The sequence below is a fragment of the Corvus hawaiiensis genome, chromosome 9 (genome assembly GCF_020740725.1).
Source record: "Corvus hawaiiensis isolate bCorHaw1 chromosome 9, bCorHaw1.pri.cur, whole genome shotgun sequence".
Taxonomy (NCBI): Eukaryota; Metazoa; Chordata; class Aves; order Passeriformes; family Corvidae; genus Corvus; species Corvus hawaiiensis.
The window spans coordinates 19166783-19187978 of record NC_063221.1 but is presented as its reverse complement, the minus strand read 5'-3'; the positions used below and the strand labels follow the sequence as shown (position 1 = coordinate 19187978).

At 40.6% G+C, this 21196-nt stretch overlaps 1 protein-coding gene and 1 long non-coding RNA gene across 4 annotated transcripts in view; both read left to right on the top strand.

Annotated features, from left to right (window-relative positions):
* Positions 1-6244: 6244 nt before the first annotated feature.
* PRKACB (protein kinase cAMP-activated catalytic subunit beta) overlaps positions 6245-21196 on the top strand; it is a 67092-nt gene continuing 52140 nt past the window's right edge. For both annotated transcript variants that reach the window (XM_048312480.1, XM_048312479.1), the window contains exon 1: positions 6245-6515. In XM_048312480.1, the coding sequence (XP_048168437.1) occupies positions 6470-6515 (46 nt within the window). In that variant the 5' untranslated portion in view covers positions 6245-6469. The remainder of the gene's footprint in view (positions 6516-21196) is intronic.
* Positions 7082-19813, top strand: LOC125329935. 2 transcript variants are annotated; one of them, XR_007205311.1, is made up of 3 exons: positions 7082-7140; positions 16254-16343; positions 17761-19813. It is a non-coding gene; the product is annotated as an uncharacterized LOC125329935 (long non-coding RNA). The 2 variants fall into 2 exon arrangements; XR_007205310.1 differs by having other exon boundaries at positions 16254-19813.

Genomic DNA, 21196 nt, shown 5'->3' with positions numbered 1-21196 from the left:
AAAAGCCACTGGTTTTTAACAGAAAGTGGAGCAAATAATACAGAAATAGACTTTTGGGAGAAGCAGACTCCAGATGAGACAATTTAGAATCTGCCAAGAAACTAGTACTTGAGTAAGTGTTGGACTGGACAGTGCCTTGGAACCTTAGATATTACCAAGAGCTGAAAATACCATAAGACAAAGATATTAGAGGCAGAAAAACACACAGAGCTTGAATTCCTGAGCAAGAAATAACAACAAAAATAAAGCAGATGGAAGAAGCTGAACATTAAGCAAAAGCTTGTATTAATTTGTCTTCAAGTTCCAGGGAACCATGAACAAACTGCATGTTGCTGCCTTGGATGATTGGGTTTTTTTAGAAAAAAACGCAGCAAAAGATGGCATGTGCAGAAGAAATAATAAACATAAGAGCAAATGGGATGTATTACCTTCAGTTAGGTGTATATGTACAGCTCCCAGTATTTCTAGGAACTGTGCTGTAACTCTGAGATAAAAACAGCAGGCTGTAGAAGGATAAAGAGGTAAAATTACAGGTTTATGAAAGTGATTTTTTTTTCTGTTTAAAAAATGTGCTTCTAGAAATAAATAATAAACCAGGAAAACCATCTCAGACCGTTTTCCTATTTTTAGATGGCACTACTAAAGATAATATAGCAGGCCAGCTGATTAAGAACCTTTTTAGCTAGACTTCTTTAACCAATACAGTGATATGTGACTGTGGGACACAATTTACAGGACATACATTTGAGCAGAATACAGTGAAGCCTAGATTTAGATGTGAGACTACTAGTTCCTCGACAATCCTCACTTATTGCATGCAGAATGTGTACAAAAGCTTGCTGAACTCTTTGAACTTTCCTAGCTAGAATTAAAATGACCTTCAGTTAACCTGGCATATTTCACTTCCAGAGTTAGGCTAAACTGAGTTAAGGTCATTTTTAATTCTGAAGAAAAATAGATACTGAAGCATTTAATATAGCTTAGTCTACTTTAAATTAACAGTTGTAATTAACTTGGAGATCTCTGTAGAAAAGACCTAAAAAGATAAATTAAAAACACCACTATTTTTGTTTTTTGTTTTTAATCTTAATTCTGTAGAAGGTGATTCAGAGTCTTAATATACAGTAAGAACAAACATCAGTACAATATTGATTACCTCTCAATTATGGTAAACATGCAAATAATTGTCAACTACCTATACAGTTTTTTAAAGAGCTATGCATTTTTAAATAACTTTGACTAAAGTACTACTTCTATAATCTGTGGGCGTAAACTAGAATCAAGTGTCAGACAAGTATACCATCAACTTTGTGTTTCATTCCTTCTATAGTTCATGTGCAGCAATACAAATATGTTGCTAAACTATTAAAAATACAAGAAAAAAGTGTGATTTTTTTGTTTGTTTTCCTCTACACAATATGTACAAAATCGACTTTTCAGAAGTGCAGCAAATCAAGATAATATAAAATATCTTACAAGGAGTTTTTTCAAATGAGCTGATGGCAGCCAGATACCCACAAAAGATCATAAAGCCACTTACAGAGACAAGTCAGTATGAATTTTCCATAACAGTAATTAGCAATTTCTTCTGAATCACAAATTTACAGGAGTATCTTCTACAAATACAGAATGATCTGCAGAACAATTATAAGCAACTGAAAAAAGTACTGCTTGGCTGATAGCAAGAGACTACACCCACTCTGCCAAATGATTGTAGGAGATAAAGGCCAAGAACTGAGTAGCTGGACTTGCCCATTAAGGCAGTCTGTAGCTTATCTCTGAGAAAAACATGTCTATTCTGCAGGACATTGACCTCAAAACAGCACTTGTCACCTCCTGTGAAATAGTATGTAGCCACTATCCACAGAAAATTTGATCAAATGCACTCTTGTCAGGGGCAATACTGACAGCAAAGGCATAGAACCTGTTTTGTTAAATTAGGTCTGAAACATCCGAAAAAACCCCCACCTTGCAACTGTATGGCTCTTGAGATGCTTATGGTGAACCGTAGTTAAAAATCAATAAGGGAATATATAAACTCTTTGCTTTTATGTTTACATGGGTGTTTTGTGATTAGTGGCTCTCTTGGGAAATATTTAGGAAACATCTACTGCCAAGAAGGGTGGCAGTGGTGAAGTGTTGGCTGCTGATGTAAACTTCCTTTGGAGCTTTTTGCTTTAAGTCTACCTAGTCACACTGAAGGTAGCCCAAATTGGCCTTAATTAAGACTCCCTCCAAACTAAAATGTCCCTCAAAATTGTAACATCCATGGTGTGCCAAACACTTCTCTGAAGTTCCAGATTTCTTTTGGATTCACAATTGAAGGGCATCAGAGAACACTTTTCAGGAGATCTGGCAGAGTAAGTTCTTGGCCAAGTTTCATTGTGGATTCAGGGGCTGGCAATCTGAGATATTGTAGAAACATGATGTAAGTCCTTTCACTCCTCTCTGAGTGGGTGGGTCCTCAACTGGAATGAATTTGGTATCAGTGGATTAAGCCTTCCCTGCAGAAGGATGTAGTTTACTGCTGTCTGTATAGCTCGTACAGGGAGCAGGGGAAATTGCTGTACTCCTGCTTTCATCCTTTCCCTTAGCACATCTACATGACATAATTGATATATTCTTGGCAGGTCTGAAATTATGCTGCAGTGATGAATACTCCTGTTTCTGGGTCAGAAGCTGTAAAATTTGGAAAATATCTTCTGTATTCACAAAGAAATACATATGCTTCTTGGCACGTTAGCCACCTGCTAGAAAAGCAGCCCACACTGGCAGAACAGGGGTTAGCTGAGAGCGGGAAATGTGCCAGTAGCCTGGAACAACCCAAAAGGAAAACAAAGAGTTAAATGCCAAATATATCAGTCTGTTTAGGAGTAGAGAAGGAGGCTGCCAGGGGTATTCAAAGATGCAGGAATGTGGGATTTTGGGAAGAGCAGTCTAATTTGGTATTCAAACCCTGCAGTTTACAGGCACTGCTGCAATGGTAAGGCAGGCTGGCCACAGGAAGAGAATCCCGACTAAGGCAGGTACATATTCATAACCTGAGCACAGCCTACACCCTCGGGGTAAGGATGATCAGTACAGATGGGCTAAACCATCAATCCATATATGCCAACCCCTTGCAATGCAGGCACACCTCAAATGCAAGAGAAGAAAATGAAGACGAGTAATGATTTAAATTTAGTGACTTGTTTCAAATGTGTATTGAAAACAACTGCTGTAGTTGCTACAGAAATGCTGCTATCTCATCTAGAAATCAGAGTGATTATGGAGTGAAATTGTAAGTGGCTCCAGAAGTAATTACCATATAAACAGGTGATTTCTACTAAAAGGACCCGAGAGTCATTAATCTAGCAGAAATGTATCTTTTTTGTCCTGAAATGACCCTCTCATTTTTAGTTCTAAGTCTATGTAAGGTAAAATAGGTGAGTTTCATGAGGGAAATATACATCTGATACAGAGCTTTAGGCTTTTTATCAGAGTAAAGGATTGGTCTTGCTAGGATATTCCTAATTGATAGTTCCCAACAAATATGTAAAAAAATGGATGAAAACCTGCTGAGAGTCATTGAAACAATATCATCAAATCCATACAGTTCTAAAACTGCTGAGTTGACTTTCTTGGAGTATATTTTTTAAAATCTTGTATAGATCAGCAAAACAAATGAAATTTGAACTTTTATATTGGGCCTTTAGTGAAATATTTTAACATAACCAAACAGAACATTTTTCATATTTGCATGACTCGATTTTTTAACCAATTGTGTAGAAAGAATGAAGACAAACTACTTGTACATAAGCAGTGATATGAGTCATTTCAGCATAAAAGGATTTTATATAAAAATATAGGCAACTAAAGATTAGGGCTGGAATAAGAGTTGACAGTCTGAATGCTAAGTATCACACAACATCTATAATCATTGGTATGTTTTGGAATTAATCAATGAATATTAACTTGTTAATGTAGCATAAGACGTGTGAGTAGTGTGAATGTGAATACAAACATCCAGCCCTAACTCCTTATTTCTGTTATCTTTGCCTAGACATGTAATGCTAGGACCATGGATATGGTTCATTTAATGTTTCACAGCACTGTTGAATTGTATTTGTTACATTTCTGATAAAGAAAGTGTTTGGGTAAAAATATTTATGCAAATCCATCAGTGCTGCATGTGCATTCAGAGCATGTGGTTATTTGAGAACCAGTGTCATTGCATTGCTGCACACACACACACATATATATATATGGTGCTGCACATGTATATGTAGGATTTTGCTGGAGTACATGCAATGACCAGCTGATCCTTGTCCACCAAGACCTAAAGGGCAGTAATGTCTATTGGACCTTGGTGGATCCCCATATATGCAGCCTTTGCAGCAGAATTTGCTAGCAAAGGGATGAGCTGTATCGCCAGGAATATGCTAAAGATGCTGCAGCATATCTCATTTGTTAGCGATGCCACTGCTGTCTTCTCAAGGATATCAAAATGCCTGTCAGCACCTGGATGAAAATCAGCTGACTCAGACTCAATCTGGCCAAAATGAAAATTATGATGGCTGGAGCGGGAAAACGTTTAAAACTGGGATAAGATCTTTACCTATCTGAGACAGCATCTTCAGATATTTATTTAAATACTACAGCACCTCAGAGTTCTATTTTTTGGTTGTTGTATGAGTGATCAAGATGGCAGATGACAAAAGTCTCCTTTCCCCATGCTTAACTTCTCCTCCTGGTGCAGATCTGGCCATTGCAATCTACATGCCCTTCCTTGGCAGAGTGAATTACTGGTAACTCACTGAACCTCTTTTTAAGTGTGTAAAGAATGCACAGATTCCAGCTTTGGCAAAATGAGACAGCCCTCTTCAATAATAGCAGCTTCACTGTCCCCAATGGTTTGCAGGCTATTTCCTCACTATGTCTTAAGTCTTGTTTCTGATCTTCAAAGCAGTAGAGACATGGCTTCTTCAGAGACCACTTCTTTAATCATAGAAACACAGGTACTCCCCTGAAGCAAGCAGTATCACACAGATCAGGATAATGCAAGTGAAAAGGTGAAGGAAGTTAGGAGAAAGTCCCTCAAACTGAAAAGTTCATTGATGAAACCTCAACCTACAAAACATCAAGATAATTCAGGTAAGTGTTCCCAAAACTTTGCAGCCATATAATCCAGGCAGCTTGTACAACTGTCAAGGAAGAGCACACACTGGCTAGATCTGCTCAGTGCTCCCATGCAATGTACTCCACTGCACAGGCTCAGGAAACTGGAAATTTCCTAGAAATATCTACGTTAGTGTGTATGTGTATAAAATCCTGTCTTAGAGTAAGGTAATTCAGTATCAGGCTGTGACAGCGTGTGCTTCACCAGCAGGCAGCCCACGGTGCTGGGAGAGGATTTTGATAGCCCCTGTGAAGGACGGTAGCCAGAACAATTCCAGCAGCCTTGGCGAAAGAATGCTGCCAGAAGAGGCTGGGTATCACACACATTGTCCTGGCAGAATATATAGAGTTTATGATCCATAAGATTAGCACTTCTGCTCTCCACTTTCCCCACTTTAAAGCACATAAAATAGAGCCTTTTTTTGATAAGCATTTCCTTCCAGAGCTAAAACACTCAAAGCGTTTCACATGATAAATATATAAAGAGAGCTATCATCAACTTGAAAGTCACAATACCGCTTGAAAATGTGTAGCTGTAGCTATTTATGATGGGAGGCAGCAAAAGGGGGGAGGAAAAAAAAAAAAATCTTTCCTGGCAGCCCGCTTACTTTCTACGGTTTTTTTCTATAGTCTGGTGAGCCGTGTAAAAACAGTCACTGAACAGGCGGCAAGTGCGAGTTTCCTCCCGTCCGCCGCCGGAGTGCAGGCCCGGGCGGGTGTCCTCGGGGATGCTCGGGGCCACGGGGCGGGCGCAGCCGCAGGGCCGCCGCCAACGCGGCCTCCCAGGGTCACCTTGGGCACAGCGGCCTCGCCCCCAATTCGGCCGCTGCCCCACGGGCCGGCCGGGCCTGCCCTGCGGCAGCGGGGGCGCTCCGGGGCCGCCGCCCGCCAGGCTGGGGATGCGGAGGCTGCCGCGACCCCGCGTGCGGCGGCCACGGGCACCCGCCGCCCCCGCACCCCCGAGCCGCTGCCTGGCGGGGGGCGCCGCCCGGGGCTCCCGCAGCCCCTGCCCCGGGCCAGCCCCCGCCCGAGGCGGCGGCAGCGGCCCGGCCGTGGTCGGCGGCGCCCCCGCGGGCGGCGCAGCGGGAGGAGGCGCCGCCCCGGCCGTCATTTCCGCCGAGTGCGGGGCGGGGGAGGGGGCAGAGCGCTCGCCTCCTCCTCCGCGGCGGCCGGAGACACAGAGACCCAGAGCGGGGCCAGGGCAGCTCCGCCGCCGCTGCCGCCGCCGCGCCCGCGGGCCGCGCCGCCCCGCCAGCCGAGCCCGGCCCGGCCCCCGCCCGGCATCCCTCCCGCCCCCCGCCCCGGCCCGGCCATGGGGAACGCAGCCACCGCCAAGAAGGGCAACGAGATCGAGAGCGGTGAGTGAGGGGGACGCGCCGCCGCCTCCGCCCGGCTCCGCTCCCGGAGGAGGGCCTGGGGCCGGGCCTGGTGCGCCCGCCCAGCGCCGCCGCCGCCGCAGGCCCCGCGGCCTCGGGCCGAGCCCCCCGCCCCTGCAGGCCCGGCCGCGGCCTGCGCGGCGCCGCGGGGTGCTCGCCCGACCCCGGCCCCGCCGCGGGGCTCAGCGGACTCTGGGGAAACCAGCGGGACAAACCCGCCTGCGGCCGCCGGGCCGAGGCCGCCGCTGGGCCGCGCGTGCGGCTGTCCCGCAGCAGGTGTCCGTCCCCGGCGGAGGAGGAGCCCCCGGCGGGGCCGCGGTGTCGGCGGGCAGGTGTCGGCGCCTCCGCCAGCCTCCATCCTCGCCCCGGCCCGCTCGCTTTCCCCACCCCCGAACACACCCTGCCGGCGGGGGAGGCCGCCCGCCCGCCGCGCTCCGTCTGCGGCGGGAGGGTTTTCATCCCGCTGCGGGGAATGTAGGTCAGAAACTCCTGTGCCCGCCCGGATCGTGCAGCCCCGGTGACCCCGCGGCCTTGCCCGCGCCCCGCGGCTCAGCCACAGCCCCGCGACGTGTTTACATCGCTCGAGAGCGCGCTGGGAGAGCCCTCGGTACAGCGTTGCTCTCCTGAGCCCTGGGTAAAATGGAAGACAAAAGCATTGATCTGAACTCGTCATGGCAGGGAGCTTTCTGCTGGTGTTTCTGTTCGTTTGTTTGCTTTGTTTTTGTTGTTTTGTTGGGTTTTTTTTTTTTTCCCCTGTAAGTATTTCATCGTAACTTTAAACAATATAGAGGCGATTGAGCTGTTGGGAAAAAAACCCTAGACTTTTTTTTTTGTATGTTGACTTCCGTACTTCGCTTCTAGTAAAAAACTTTGGGTATGTTTGTGATGGATAAGAGTAAAGACAAGACGTAGTGAGCAGGCAGTTGTGCAAGCTCAGTGTTGTGACAACAATACCCTTTGTTACTGGAAAATCCTAGGGCATTAAAATGGAAAAGAACTTTAAACGTCGAAGTTAGGGGATTTTGTGGGTTTGGCTTTTTTGTTGGTTGGGGTTTTTTTTCAGTTTGTGTACTTTTTGTGTATTTACTATTGAGGTCTGGGGTAGAACTGGGTAACCCGATTTGCATAGGCCGGGTCCTGCCCACACAGCATTCCTCTGGTTTCCCAGGGATCTGCAGTGGGTATTTCCAGCTGTGGGACCAGGGGCTCTGCTTGATCTACCTAGTTCTGGTGATTGCTTTCACCTTTCAATTTTTGTGTCTTAGCTCACTATTGTTATAGACCTCACAATCCAAATACATTGAGTATTTGACCATTATTGTTTAGTGGTTTTATTTTTTAATTGAGTGCATTAATTTTGATGGGAAGTATTGTAGCCTGGTATTTTAGTATTTATCACTGTAAAGATTAGTGTGGGGAGAGGGTGGATTGTTTGAAGTTCTTCAGATGACAAAACACTGCATTTTGTACTTCATGGTAACTGTACTGCTATTAGTTTGTGCAATTAAATAACACTACAACACACAGTAGTAATGCATTCTCGTATTATAAAATACAGTCATTTTTAAGTTGCAGAAGGAGTTTCTTTCAGAACCTCTCTCTCCCATTTTTAGTGTTTAAAAATGAAGTGCTGCTAGAGCCATCAAGCTCAGATGTCTAATTACTCAGTATATTTAGCAGCAAAAAGCTCTGTAATGATACAACTCCGGTAACTAGGAGAAGAAATTGGTCACCATTGACATACTGCTGGGAAAGACCAGGATTCACTTCATGGAAGATTGATAATATATGAATACTATATAACTAATAAATTATTAGAAACAAAGTTTGGTTTACTGTCCATGAATGTTGATTTTAATCTATTCATATGATACCTGGCAACCAAAAACTAAAGAAATATAAAATGTGTTGGAGCTATAATATTTCTGAATTATTTATTTGCGTTGTTGAACCAGTTTTCTAGTTTTGCATGTTAAGTGTCTTTAGTAGCATGTATTCCAGACTACAGGACACTGAAAATGAAGTTGTTTGAAGGGGTAACAGAAGAGTATCCAGGTTTGAATTCTAAAGGTGATGTTATGCCCTTGATCCATGCATGGAGCTTATGGAATTGTGTGGATCAAGGACATGCTAAGGTCCCTGAAAGAACAATGAAGGGTAACGCAGCTTCCCCTGATAACTATACTTACTAGTTCATGAAATGTAATTTGAGACCTCTTTCACTGTCGATGGTCAGCACGGTAAATGCTGTTCACCTAATTATGGTCCTTATATCCTTCTCATTTATTGTAGCTTTCCATGTATATTCAAGTATCTTTAGTACTTGTTACTGCACTTAGGCTATGAAGTGGAATAAAACCACGTGTATGTGAACACCAGTAGTAGATGAGAGCAAATGTTTTGGAGTATTTCTGGGCTGAAGCTGCAGGTGAATGGAATCTGAATACTGGTGGTTTCTTAAGTTTGGTCACCAAAAGAGTGAATCGGGCTTGTGTAGCAGGGAGGGCAAGATACCTGTGTGTGTATACACAAGATGGAAAGTTTCAGTGTAGTCTGTTAGGGGTTTATTTCTATGGCCTTCTGTTCCAGCTTCTCCTAATATGCATTGGATTTTGATTTGGAGGACTAAAATTAGAAGTTGTCCTTTAGTTACAAGAAGCTTAAGGGTTCTGTACCCATTTTAAACTTTATCTGTTTTAAATGCCTTCATGATTTTCCACAGGGCACAGCAACCTACAAATTCTGAGTGCCTTTTAGAATAGTAATATAAGTATCTTTCATTTGAAATCTGGAGAGGCACAATTATCAGTTGCCATAAAAGTTACTCTATTTGATTTATCATCCTAATATTCATTTAATTATTCTCTTCATTATTTGTTGATTTTTTTTTTCAGCTGCTCAATTTGCAGTAGTTGAAAACTTTTGCAACCTAGAAGTTAAAAATATCAACGTGTAGTAAGTTACATTTTTTTTTTAAAGGCCACAGGGAATGTTCCTTAACTTGTTGCAATTAATGTAGGAAAATTTTAGCTTTATTATTATTCATTATCTTGGAATAATTTGTGAAAGTATCATGAAACTTAACTACAACACATCTGAGGTTTAAAAAAGGTCACATAACTTCTTCAGCAAGTGAATCTGTTACTTTCAAAATCATTATTGATTTTATGTGAAACAGGATGTTTTAACTTTACTAGAACTACTTTCTAAACTAGAATGAATGTCAGCCCTACAAAAGTATGTAGTTTGTAGAAAGTTTTGTGTGTGTTTTACTTCAGATAACACGATAATACAGATTTTTAAAGTAATTATGATGTATGGCTCTGAATTATTTGCCCTATTAGATATGCAAAGGAATGTCATACATGACAGCAAGAAGTTTGGCTATAAATGAAGAGTAATCCCACTTGGTGTTTTCTTTATGGTTTTTGTTGGGTTGTTTCTCCCTTTGTCCATTCCCCTTTTCCCCCCAACAGTGTCAAGAGTACTTAGTTGTGATGTTGTCTGTTTCTTTGTAACCACCAAACTGGATTAGAGACCAGGTGATTAGCATACACTCTTTAGGGACTGGAAGATTTGTAAACTTTCTCTTCTTCCAGTAGATCTTGATGACATGGGCTTGGCTTCTGAGTTTTATTTGCTGGGATTCATATGGTCTTTGCTGCTTTTTCTGTGGCAGTATGTGGTAGCAAATTGCTCTTAAAATGTATTTTAAAGGGAAACAATACATGATATTCAAAGTATAATTCTGTACATGTGTCTTCTTACCTGGTAGCCAGATCTCCGGCTTTATTAATCCAGCATGATTTTACTAACTTCGGCTTCTGTGGTCTTTAAATAGCCAAGTACAGCATGTGTGATGTGTATTCTGCATGTGAGTTTTATGTTCATTCACTCCTCCTTCTCCTCAAAGCATTCCCTACAGTATCTTCAGTATGATGGAGTTCCCATTATAGTCAATTCTTTGCTTTTTGACTCCTATAATTATTCTTTAAGTAGTGCTCCTTTGAAGTGTGCTTGACAGGAGGATGCAGCCTTCTACTTTTTCTTTTTCCAGTAGATTTTAGCCTCCTCTGGGTATATTTCTTAAGAACTGAGGGGTTTTCTTCTTATTTTTCATGTGCATTCAGTGCTGGGTCATTCTGTTGTATTTTCTTGTTGAAGACCAAAAGACACCACAAGTATATTTCTTGTAAAGACTAGAAGAGGCAAGGCTCTATCACTGCTGACCTTGGTTAGATTAAAATTGGTGAAGTAGAGGTGAAAAGCTCTGTATCCATTGCTATCCCAAGGTAGCTAATTCCCTGTCACTTTTCCAGAGACTCTTGTTTGAGTGGTTTTGATCAGAGTGTAGTTTTATTCAACAGAGAGTGTCTTTTCTTTTGTTCATTGTATTTAACTGTCCAATTTTGAAATGGGTAGCTTTTGGAGCCTTGTTCTTGGATTAGAGCATCATCTTAAATATGTATTGTATAAAGAGTAATTAACAATGTATATTGGAGTGGTGCTGGAATGGTCTGCAAGAATAACATCTTTAAACAATGTATGTAAAGCTTCTTTCCCACTGTGTTGGGGTTGTATCATCTATTAATCAGGTAGGTTTCAGCAATAAGAAAATAAGAAATAGTTGTAATTACTCGCTGAAGAAATATCTGAAAATTCCTCTGCTGTAATCACCAATGTAAGACTACCAGTATGCACCATGTGAAGAGAGGCACCATCTGAAAATTCTGCTTTAATTAAAAACAAAATGCTTATTCACAGCTTGGACTAGCAAAGAGAGAGGTTATCACTCATTAAAGATAGCCACTTGGTAGCATAACAAAAGGTCAGAAGGGCCTCCAAGTGATAAATTGGTTTGTATTTAGCCGTTGTGGTTAGGCCTTTATTACAGGCTCAGACTACTTTAAAGACAGAGTATTTTAAATTGCTTGGCATTCCCTTGTTGCTGGGTTTGTTTAGTGTTTGTTCATTTACCCTTATATCCACATTCATAGAACTGACAGAATCAAAAGTAGTATCTTGAATAATGCTGGGATTTCTCATATTCTTTCAAGTCACTTTATTCCTTAGCCTAATTAAGGCTTTGCTGTGCTGCAGAAATGAAGCCTCTCATTGGTACAGGGAGCAGCATGTAAGGATGCAGCAGTGCAGGTTACGGTGTGGAGTGAAGGGCTTTGCTCCACTCCACACCAGTCTGGCAGGGAGTCTTCTCCAGGTAATGAAAGTTCTTCCGGAGCCCACAGATCCCTCCTTTGGACAGAGCTCCTTTGGAAAGGCTTTTGGACGGCTTTCAGATTTTGTGTTTTGTCTGCATCCTTACTAGACATCATAAAGGACTTGTTTGTCCAGATGCTTTTTTTTTCTAAACTACAGTGGTTGATTTAATAAAGAATATTGTTTCTGCTATACAGCAGGTGAGTTCCAGATCAGATCTGAGTAGACAGGTTTGTTTTATACTGTTTTATTTAATCAGTGCTTCTAGCATTTAAAGCTTGCAAAGTTCTCAGTGTTAGGAACTTTGAGTCAGTGGGGATTTTCCTTATAAACTTGTGAAATTTAGGGCTAGAACTTGGTAAAAAGTCTGCCCTGCAGTGCTGCTCTCAAGCTTTGTCTTCATTTCAGGTGCAAGGTGCTATTTCATAAGCATTTCTTTCAGTTGCAGTTCTGCTTTTCTGTCTCCTGCCACTTGTTTTCCTGTCTGTGTGCCCTCAAGTGTGCTGGAGCAACTATTTATGAGACAACAAGGTGAGCTGAATTTGAGATTGATCTAGGTTAAAAATAACCCTACAGAAAAGGGAAAGCAGAAGGGACTTTAGTTAACCTGGATTTGGCTTCCTGATCCAGTTCACTGCAGCCACACAAGCAGTTGTACCAGTGCAGGTGGGATATGGCACAGAGAAGACAGTGAATAGCAGGCACTAAATAGGAGCTGCCTGACCTACTGCTGTTGCCAAAAGGAGAGCTGTGGTTTCAGGCTGTACTGCAAGTATTTTCCTTCCATAAGCAGTTTCTCCGCTGTGAGGTAGAAATGCTTCCTGGGAAATGGGAAAGAGAACAAAGTAGCAGTGGAGCTCTGAGGAGGTAAGTGAAGGGAGAAATATGTTGTCTTAGAGTTGCAAAACTAGAAGATAAAATCACTTTGTTTCCTTTTATTTTTTTTCCCTTCTGCTGCAATGGTTGGGAAAGGATCACACGTGTTTTATTTCTTCGTTATCCTGGTGTTCAGGAGGGCTAGTCGTAAGCTAGGACCCCATTTTGTTTGTACAAACGTAACCTAATTTTTTCTCTGAAACCCACGTGTTCTGTTTTGGAAAATAAGGTGAATATTGACAGACAGGAAATGAAAGTGAGTCTTGGTTTGTGAAGCAAGAGAACTGGAATACAGCAGTTTAGAGGGTATGCTATGCACGGAGCTAAAGGGAGACGCTGCCCTGCCTGTGGTGTTGGGATCAGCAGCAGTAAACAAGAGTCTCTTCAGGGCTTCTTTGAGCCTCTCTTTGCCATCTCCCTTGCTGTTTCTTCCGCATCTCAGCAGAATCGCGTCTGCTAAGAGTAAGGTTTCACAAAACAGCTGAGCCCATCTGGTGACTTGCACTGTTGAGAAATCAGGTTTTATTCCTAGAGCCTTCATGGGTCACAATTATAGTGTTTCTCCAATCCACTGTTAAGGTCTTTTGCATAGGCAGAAAACAATGTGGGTTTTATCTCTTTGGGTTATCCATAATTATTTTTGCACACCAAATCAATTCACTGAGGTGTCAGATGGCAAGAGACAGATTCAGAGGAAGCGCTGAAAGCACCATTGGCAATGAAATCGTCAGGTGGCAAGAAAAAGGAGTCTATTTTTTTAGCATTGAGCTCTTTAAGACCTTACCCTGCTTAGTACTTGAAAAAATTACTACTCTAAACTACCACTTTATCATCTGCATTTGTTCATATAATGAATTAATTCAAGACTTCAAGTTTTTGGTGGGAGACGTTAGCACCTAGCAGTTAGACATCTAGAGCTATATATGAAGATAGAGAAAAATAGAGCAAAAACATTCTTTGTTTTCATCCCTACACTTGCCATATGGGTCTTTAAGATAATAGTATTTTAGAAGAGGGGTGTTTTTTTTCTTTTTAAGTTTTTCATTTTGTATTTATATGGTCCTTTTTGTTTGGGTTTGCTTTTTTTTTTTTTTTAATTTGATATTCAAACTAAGAAATGTAACAAAGTTTTCATTTCTGCCATTAAAATGCTCTCTGCTTTTCCCTGCCCAGAAAGAAAAGGTGTTTGCTGGCTTCTGATAGAATGAGTTCTGGTACATATTCCTTGTTATACATATAGTAAGGGTTAGGCTAACTTCTTAACACTGTGCTATGCAGCAAAGGTGTGGAAACACCTTGGTGTTTGTTTTGTGTGGGTTTTTAAAGCCACAAATTTTGTGACTTTAGAATAAGCAACCAGTTTCTCTACATTGGGATGTCATCTATCTGTAGTTCTGAGCAATAATTTTGAAGGTTTTAGAAATACTTTTCAGTAAATCAGGGAGGCATATTAATATGCTCTGCATGTAAGAGCTATATGAGTGTCCAGATTCTGAGAAAGCAAAAATCTTTTCTATAATACAGCTGATCTCCACCAGAGAAAGCCTCATGAGCATTTTGAGCCAAGTTCTCCCCTTAGGAAGGGCAGAGAGGCACGGTTCTACTTGCACTGACCCTTTTCTCTAGAGAGACACAGTAGTTCTGTGATACCTTGCTACTTTTGTGTTAGTCTATCTTACCTGTGATGTTAAAACTAGAGACATAGGAAATCCTCCTTTAAAATGTTGCTAGGTGAATGAATATCTAAACTGTTTGGTGATTTGTAAATGTAGTTGTTAGTTTGTTATTCCTCTACCTCTTGTTAACTTGTATCCTTTTGCTAAAATACTGTAATATTTAAACAGAGGATGTCAGGAACTTTTTGTTTCTTCTATTTCATTCTGGTTAAGCTGCTTCCAGGAAGTATGTACTCATTAACATACTGCACTTGCTGCTAGCACTTGTCTGTAAACCCAAAAACATCCACAGCTGCCATGTGGCTCAAGAAATTAAAACAAAGGAAAGTGCATTTTTGGCAAGAAGATGGAAACTTGAAAGATAGAAAAGACTGTTACTTTGCCTGTGCCTAGGATCAATTTGCTTTTCCCTCTCGCAAACAGACATAATTAACGGTGTATGTATTCTGCTACTTCAGCAGTTGCATTGTTACAGTAATTAAGGTTAGTTTTGATTACTATAACATTAGGCTGTTTGAAATTCTTTGTCTTGTAGCAAGTAGCAGTAACAGTTTTATTGAGTATGTATATTCTGATTGTTAAGCATATGATAATCTAGCCTTACTTTGCACAGGGTGAAAATGTGATTTAACTGCACCAAAGTCTGTCATTAAGATAAAGTTTTTAATGCAAATTCCCTGTATTCAAGCATTTTACTAACTGATCAATAGATTAATGGGGAGGATGGAGTTTTGGTCAGGATTTCTCTTTGAAAAACAGGGTAGGTGGTAAGAGAATGAGAGGAAAAGCATTACATAGCTTAAATCATGCCAAGCCCATTGGAAAGATCACGGTGTTTCCCTCTAGCAGGTACAATGAAAGGAGGTATGTTTTCATTGACTTTCATTTTCATTGACTTGATTTTATATTGGGCAGTTTTGAAAAATTCAATGCCAAAATTGTATGTTTGCTCCTTGTGAAAACTTGTGTAGTGAGAAGCACACCCTGCAAATATCAGCACTGGTGCTTTGGGAACTATGGGTTAAGCATTCTAAAGCAGTAGACTGCAACAGTGCATCCTGTATTGAAGCTGGATTCTCTCCATTGGCTGAAAAATCTACATTTGTAGTGGTACATGTTTATGTGAACAGAGAGAAATGAGGTGCTAGATCTTTTAGCTTAATTCAATGGCCTATATGAATATCAAATTGCAAAGCAAGCAAGTTTTGAAATTTGTTTATGTGTACAGCGACTTCATGGGATGTGGAATTGCCTGGGAGCTTGAGGGAGTGTAGTGCTTTGTAGTGGTTCATAGGGTGTTTCCTGGTCCTTTTGCAAATTAGCAGGTTTTTTTTCCTTTGGATTTCTTGAGGGTGAATGATCAGATGCAAAACTGACACTAAACATCATTAGCCTCAGTTTTTCACACAGATTGCACTAATACTGAAGAAAGTTCTGTTTCTATCTAAATTTGTTCTATTGTTATGACATGCTTTCTGCCAAAACAGTTGCTCTTTTGATACTACCTACTTCATCATCCAACTGTTCATTTAATATTCAAATGCAGAATTTATTTCATTTGCATATTAGCTTAGGTTTTTAATATTGAACTCCAAGGTAGGACATTCTTGAACTTTAAATGAATGTGTTCAGAGTTTGGGGTTTTTCAATTTCAATTAACAATTCTCATTGTTAAGCAATACTTACTACCATGTGTTGGTGATGAGCATCAAACACCTTGCACCTCATGTGAACACTCAGGAGAAGGTTGGCAAGGATGGAATGATGTCCATGTGAAGAATTATTATGTAATTGCTATGTAAGTGACATCTCTTATCTAGAATAGCTAGAGGGCATGATCTGTAAAACTGTGGCATGGGGAGTGAGGAATGTCCTACACTTGTTTTTTTCTTGCTTTTTTTCAGTAACTGCTTTGAGTCATTGTTTCTGTTGGCTTTTTTCTTCGGAACAGATATCAATTTATTCCTAATAAAACATGAGAGCCCTCCTTGAGAATGAGAAACTACAGAAAATGAGGATGGAGAAAAACAGGCAACATGAGGTAAAAAAAGGAATGTGGGTTGAGACATGTAAAAACAGGGAGCCAAAGGGAGCTCTAAGCAGAGTATGGTTTGGGTCTTGCCCACATACTCCCATCCCAGAAAAGGGAGCTGATGAATGCTGGCCAGAGATGCTCTGCCTGAGGAGGTCAAAGAAAATACCACACGTCAGGACATCCTGAAAAGCTGCTTCTACCTGCTTGCAGCTTGGTCAGAACAGTAGAGTCTCTGATGAAGAGATCCTGCATCATGTGGAGCCTTAGAGGGGAAATGTATAAATGTAAAAGTGAACTAAGAGCATCTTAAAAGGATGTTTTGGAGAAGCTGAAGTAGAGGTTGTCATTAATCCCGCTTGGGCCATGGCATACATGTGTTCCACCTTATCCCAGAGGGAACTAACTCTCAGAATCCCTGGCAGAGCATTATGGATGTGCTCATGTCTTTAATGTATTTTTCCTGGCTGGGCTCTGGATTTAGCCCAAAGTACAAGCTGATCCACCTGCCATTGTGCTTCTCCTGATCGTAGGAGATCCCATCCTCTGCTGTCTAGGCAGGGCAAATGGTGAAAAAGTGAAGTATGAGGGCATAATGGAATTTTCCAAGATGAGGTGTGAAGATGAACAGGATGCCATGAAGCCTACTGAAATATTGCATGGGGAAGACATGTATTTCACGTGACAACAATCTTCTACTGGTGTTACTTTTGCCTCAGTCTTATAGTTGAGTTCAGCTCTTGCTACAGAGGTGGCAGAGAGGATACTGACTACCTTCATGCCAGACGCCCAAAGCTGCATTCCGTGGTTTTGTTCTGCCACAGGTGCCAGGTGTACTTGGCACATTGTATAGTTTCAGCCAGTTCTTGTGGGGGTTTTGGGATTCTTGTTTTGGTCTGGTTTTTTTATGGATAGTGTCTCTTTAGAGGCTTGCTACTTTCAGGAGCTAAAAGGGTATTATGAAATTCTTCATTTCAGAAGAGTTGGGATTTTGTGGTGGTGGTGGGTTTTGTGTTTTCTGTTTTTAAGCAGATACTTGGAGCTATGCCATTTATTAAAGAAAAATGTTTGCTAAGTAATTGACTGGAGAAATATAGAATATAATTTGGCCAAATAACTGTTGTGCTTTTCAACTATAAGACAGTGTTGTATGATGATTTGGTTGAATTTTCAAACCAGTTATAGGCCCCATTACTCATTGCTGTTTCTTAAGAGTGGTTTTCTCAGGACCTCTTTTAGAAGCAATTTTATAGTGTCTATTGGGCAAGAGTTTTCAGAGTAGAACCTGATTTTTGCTGGTATGATATTTTTGAAAAAACTCAAAACATGGTTGTACTGTCTCCAGCTTGAGTTTTGAGGCTATAATTACGAAACGTTCTTCAACTTGCTGCTTATGGAGTACTTACGTGACCAATTTTCTTTGCAGTAAAGCTGACTTGAAAAATGCCTGCCCTTACCACCCCTGCTGCTCTGCTCATAGCTACAATTCACTGCCCTTCCTGTGCTGATACAGCTGTTCAAGGACTGCTCTGATGTCTCACCACAATGGTTAAGACCCTTGCTCCCACCGGGCTCTGCTGTTTTAACCCTTTATTTCATGGACCTATCTTAAAACAGTGCCCCACCTTTTGTTGGGCTGATACAAAGGAGGGCTGCAAAACAAGGGTGAAATGGTATTGCAAGTGGCTTTTGCACTGAAGAAACACACATTTCACTGAAGGGAAGAAGAAAATGCTACTGTTGCATGGTGTTGATCTCACCTTTTGGATACGTTAACATGAGATGGTTTTTAGTTTGAGGGGCTCTTTGGAGCCTTATCTTCATCCAGAGATGCTACTGACTGACTTTGTAATGATATGCATCACTATGCCATTCTCAAGTACTATCAGCAAGAGTTGTCCCATTTTTTGCTTACAACTGAGACTAAAATAGTGTTTGTATCATTGTAGTTCTGTTAAATGTGATTATCCTCATGGTTGTCAGACCACAATTTATTTTGACAAAGTTATCAAAAAGATCACCAGCCTTCCTCTTCATATCTTTAATTGCTCCAGAATGTTCTCAAGTATTTCTTAGGACAAATAAAACTGGAAGATGACTAATACATACATACTCCTTTTAGATACAGCGTGTGAGTAGGGAGTAACAGGAGGGAGAAGAGACATGCAGAGCTGTGCATCAGCACAATGAGAGATGCAAAAGAATCCAATACCAGAGTTAGCTTAAATGGTATGATAAAGCTAGAGATGTAAGCATTGCAAATTTAGTATGATCTTTCGCAAGAAAAGTTCAGGCATCTCTTGCATTTATCTTTTCTGCAGTTGAACTGAATTTTCCGCTTAATGATAAAGATTTTCTGCAGGATGTATTTTTCATTTAAAATAAAAATAAAGTTCATAGCCTTACTGTCCCTTCTTTCAAAAATAACTTGTGATAGTTCTGCCTTTCTTTGTGTGAAAATAATTCCAAACAGAAAATAGTAGTTGGCTGGTTTTCCACAGTTCTATTCACAACACTATAATTTTCTCCACCAACTAAATTGACTCATTCATTTCCACTAATACATACAAACTTACTTGTTCTGCTGGCAGTCCTGCTGTTAAGAGAACTAGCCCAAGACACAGTGGCTGAGAAAACAGAGCAGTAGGTGTTCAGTATGGAAAGCATGAAAGTGCAATCCTTTCGCATGGAGCCCCTTTGGACTTGGACACAAATTTTTCACCAGGAGAGCTACCAGCCACTGGAATAATCTCCCCAGGGAGGTGGTGGACTCCCCAACAGTAGGACACTTAAAGTTCAGCTGGACAGGGTGCTGGGCCATCTTGTCTAAGGTGTGCTTTTGTCAAGAAAGGTTGGACCAGGTGAGCTTGAGGTCACTTCCAACCTGGTATTGTATGATTCTCTGACGTGTTACAGAGAAGCTGAGTAGCAGAGCAAGTCTCTTGAGCTTGAGATTGTTTGTTTGATACTTGTGCAGCACTAGAGAGGGGTTTAGAGAAAGTGACTGCGAGCTGGGAAGGAGACAATAGATAGGTAGAGTTTTAAGAATTAAAACCAGGGTGAGATTTTTGATTCTTCTCATGGTGTGAACACAGTCAGATAGTCTTAAGAAGGCAAGAGTTATATGAAAAACAGTTTTGATTTTTTGTTGAATGTATGTTTAATAATGAAAAGGAGACATTTAGTGAATTTGGGGAAAATGTATGCTTCAGTTGCAAAAGATGGAATATATTCAGTGTATGGGTGTAAGCCACAATATTGGCAATTTTCTGAGTCAAAATAATAGTAAATACTGAAGAAGGAAGATGCAAGGAAATTAAGAAATAGTATTATTAGTCCCTATTAAGTATTTCCTAATAATACAGGTATCAACAATAGCATTGTAGCATGGAGGGTATTTCTTTCCCCTTCCAAAATATGGAAGTACACTAGTGTTATGTGTTTAAAAAAAAAAATAAAGAAAGAATTGTTGACATGTCTCTTGATGTTACTCCTTTTTGGGACCCTTATTTCCCTGCTGATAAGAGCCCAATTGCCCTTTGTTGCACTCCAAGAATATGATGAAACACTAGATCTCTCTATTTGTGATTGCATCAAGAACTATTCAATGAAAGGTAGCATTAAATTTTTTCTGGTGTTTCATCACATGGCAGAGTGTATTCTCTCATGAAAGATTAAACTGCAAGTGCTGCTGACATCTGTTATTGTTTGGGAAGTTCTCATTTCTTTGTGTAGGTGGAGGAGGGTTATCTGAATCAGAATTACTTGCCTGCTGCAGTGTCAACTTTGCAGTATCCTCTGAAACAATACCAACCACAATAAAACCAGTATTTCATTTTTATAGATACCTGTACTTACTAGGGTGGTTTTGTTGTCCAAACACAGAGTAATTGTCACAGCACTGGATAATTTAGAACTGAACTTACAGGACTGCAATGTGAAGTACTAAAATACTGTGCTTAGAATCAGACATCATTGCTGTTTAAAGAGTACTTCCAGCTAATCATTCTGTTCAAGTACTTCTTCACTGGTGATAGTATTTAAGAAGGGATGGCAAAATTAGAACAGTTTTGAAAGATGACCTACAAGCAGATATAAATCTGGTCCTTGAAATTTTTACAATTTAAGGAGGCAGAAGTGTAGTCCTAACAGTAGCTTAACATTTATCACTGCTTTATACTTAAGTATTCATAGTGTGTGTATTGATGGAGTTCATTTAACTGAAGGAAAAACTCTGAACAAAGGCAAGAAGAAATTTTCCTACCACCACCTCTTAATGATTTTTCATGTTGGAAAGAGGCCTGTTTCAAGAGAAGGTCTTTTAATATGTCATGGGGGACTTTTTAAGCAAATGTGTTTGATTCATTTATGTAAAAGGAAATAAAGTGTATTTGAAATATTTATCCTCTTAGAGAATTTTTAATTTTTTCATTTGAATCTCAGAATGTGTGGGTCATACTGCTATTCCAAACAGCAGTCATTTTGATCTGAAGATAATGATATATATGTAAGCTCTCTGTAAATAGGCCATCAATCATTTGTAGTCTATGGTGGTGGTGTGGTAGTTAAATTTTGAATTTGGATGTCTGGTTAAGCATAGAAAAATTTGGACATTTATGTTGAAAGTTGATTTTTTTTTAATTATGTCATTAATAGGTAAGGGATCTGCTTTTCTTTTGTTATTCTATTGGCACATACTAGCATGGTGCAATTAACATTTTTTCTTAACTCATGAATTTTTTAACCTCTTAACAAAAGCATTTTTAAGAAGACTTTCACTTTCAGAAACTGAAAATCTTTTCAAAGTGAAATCTTATATTCTGGTCCTCTGTTAGACAATGCAAGTATGGCACTTTCATTAA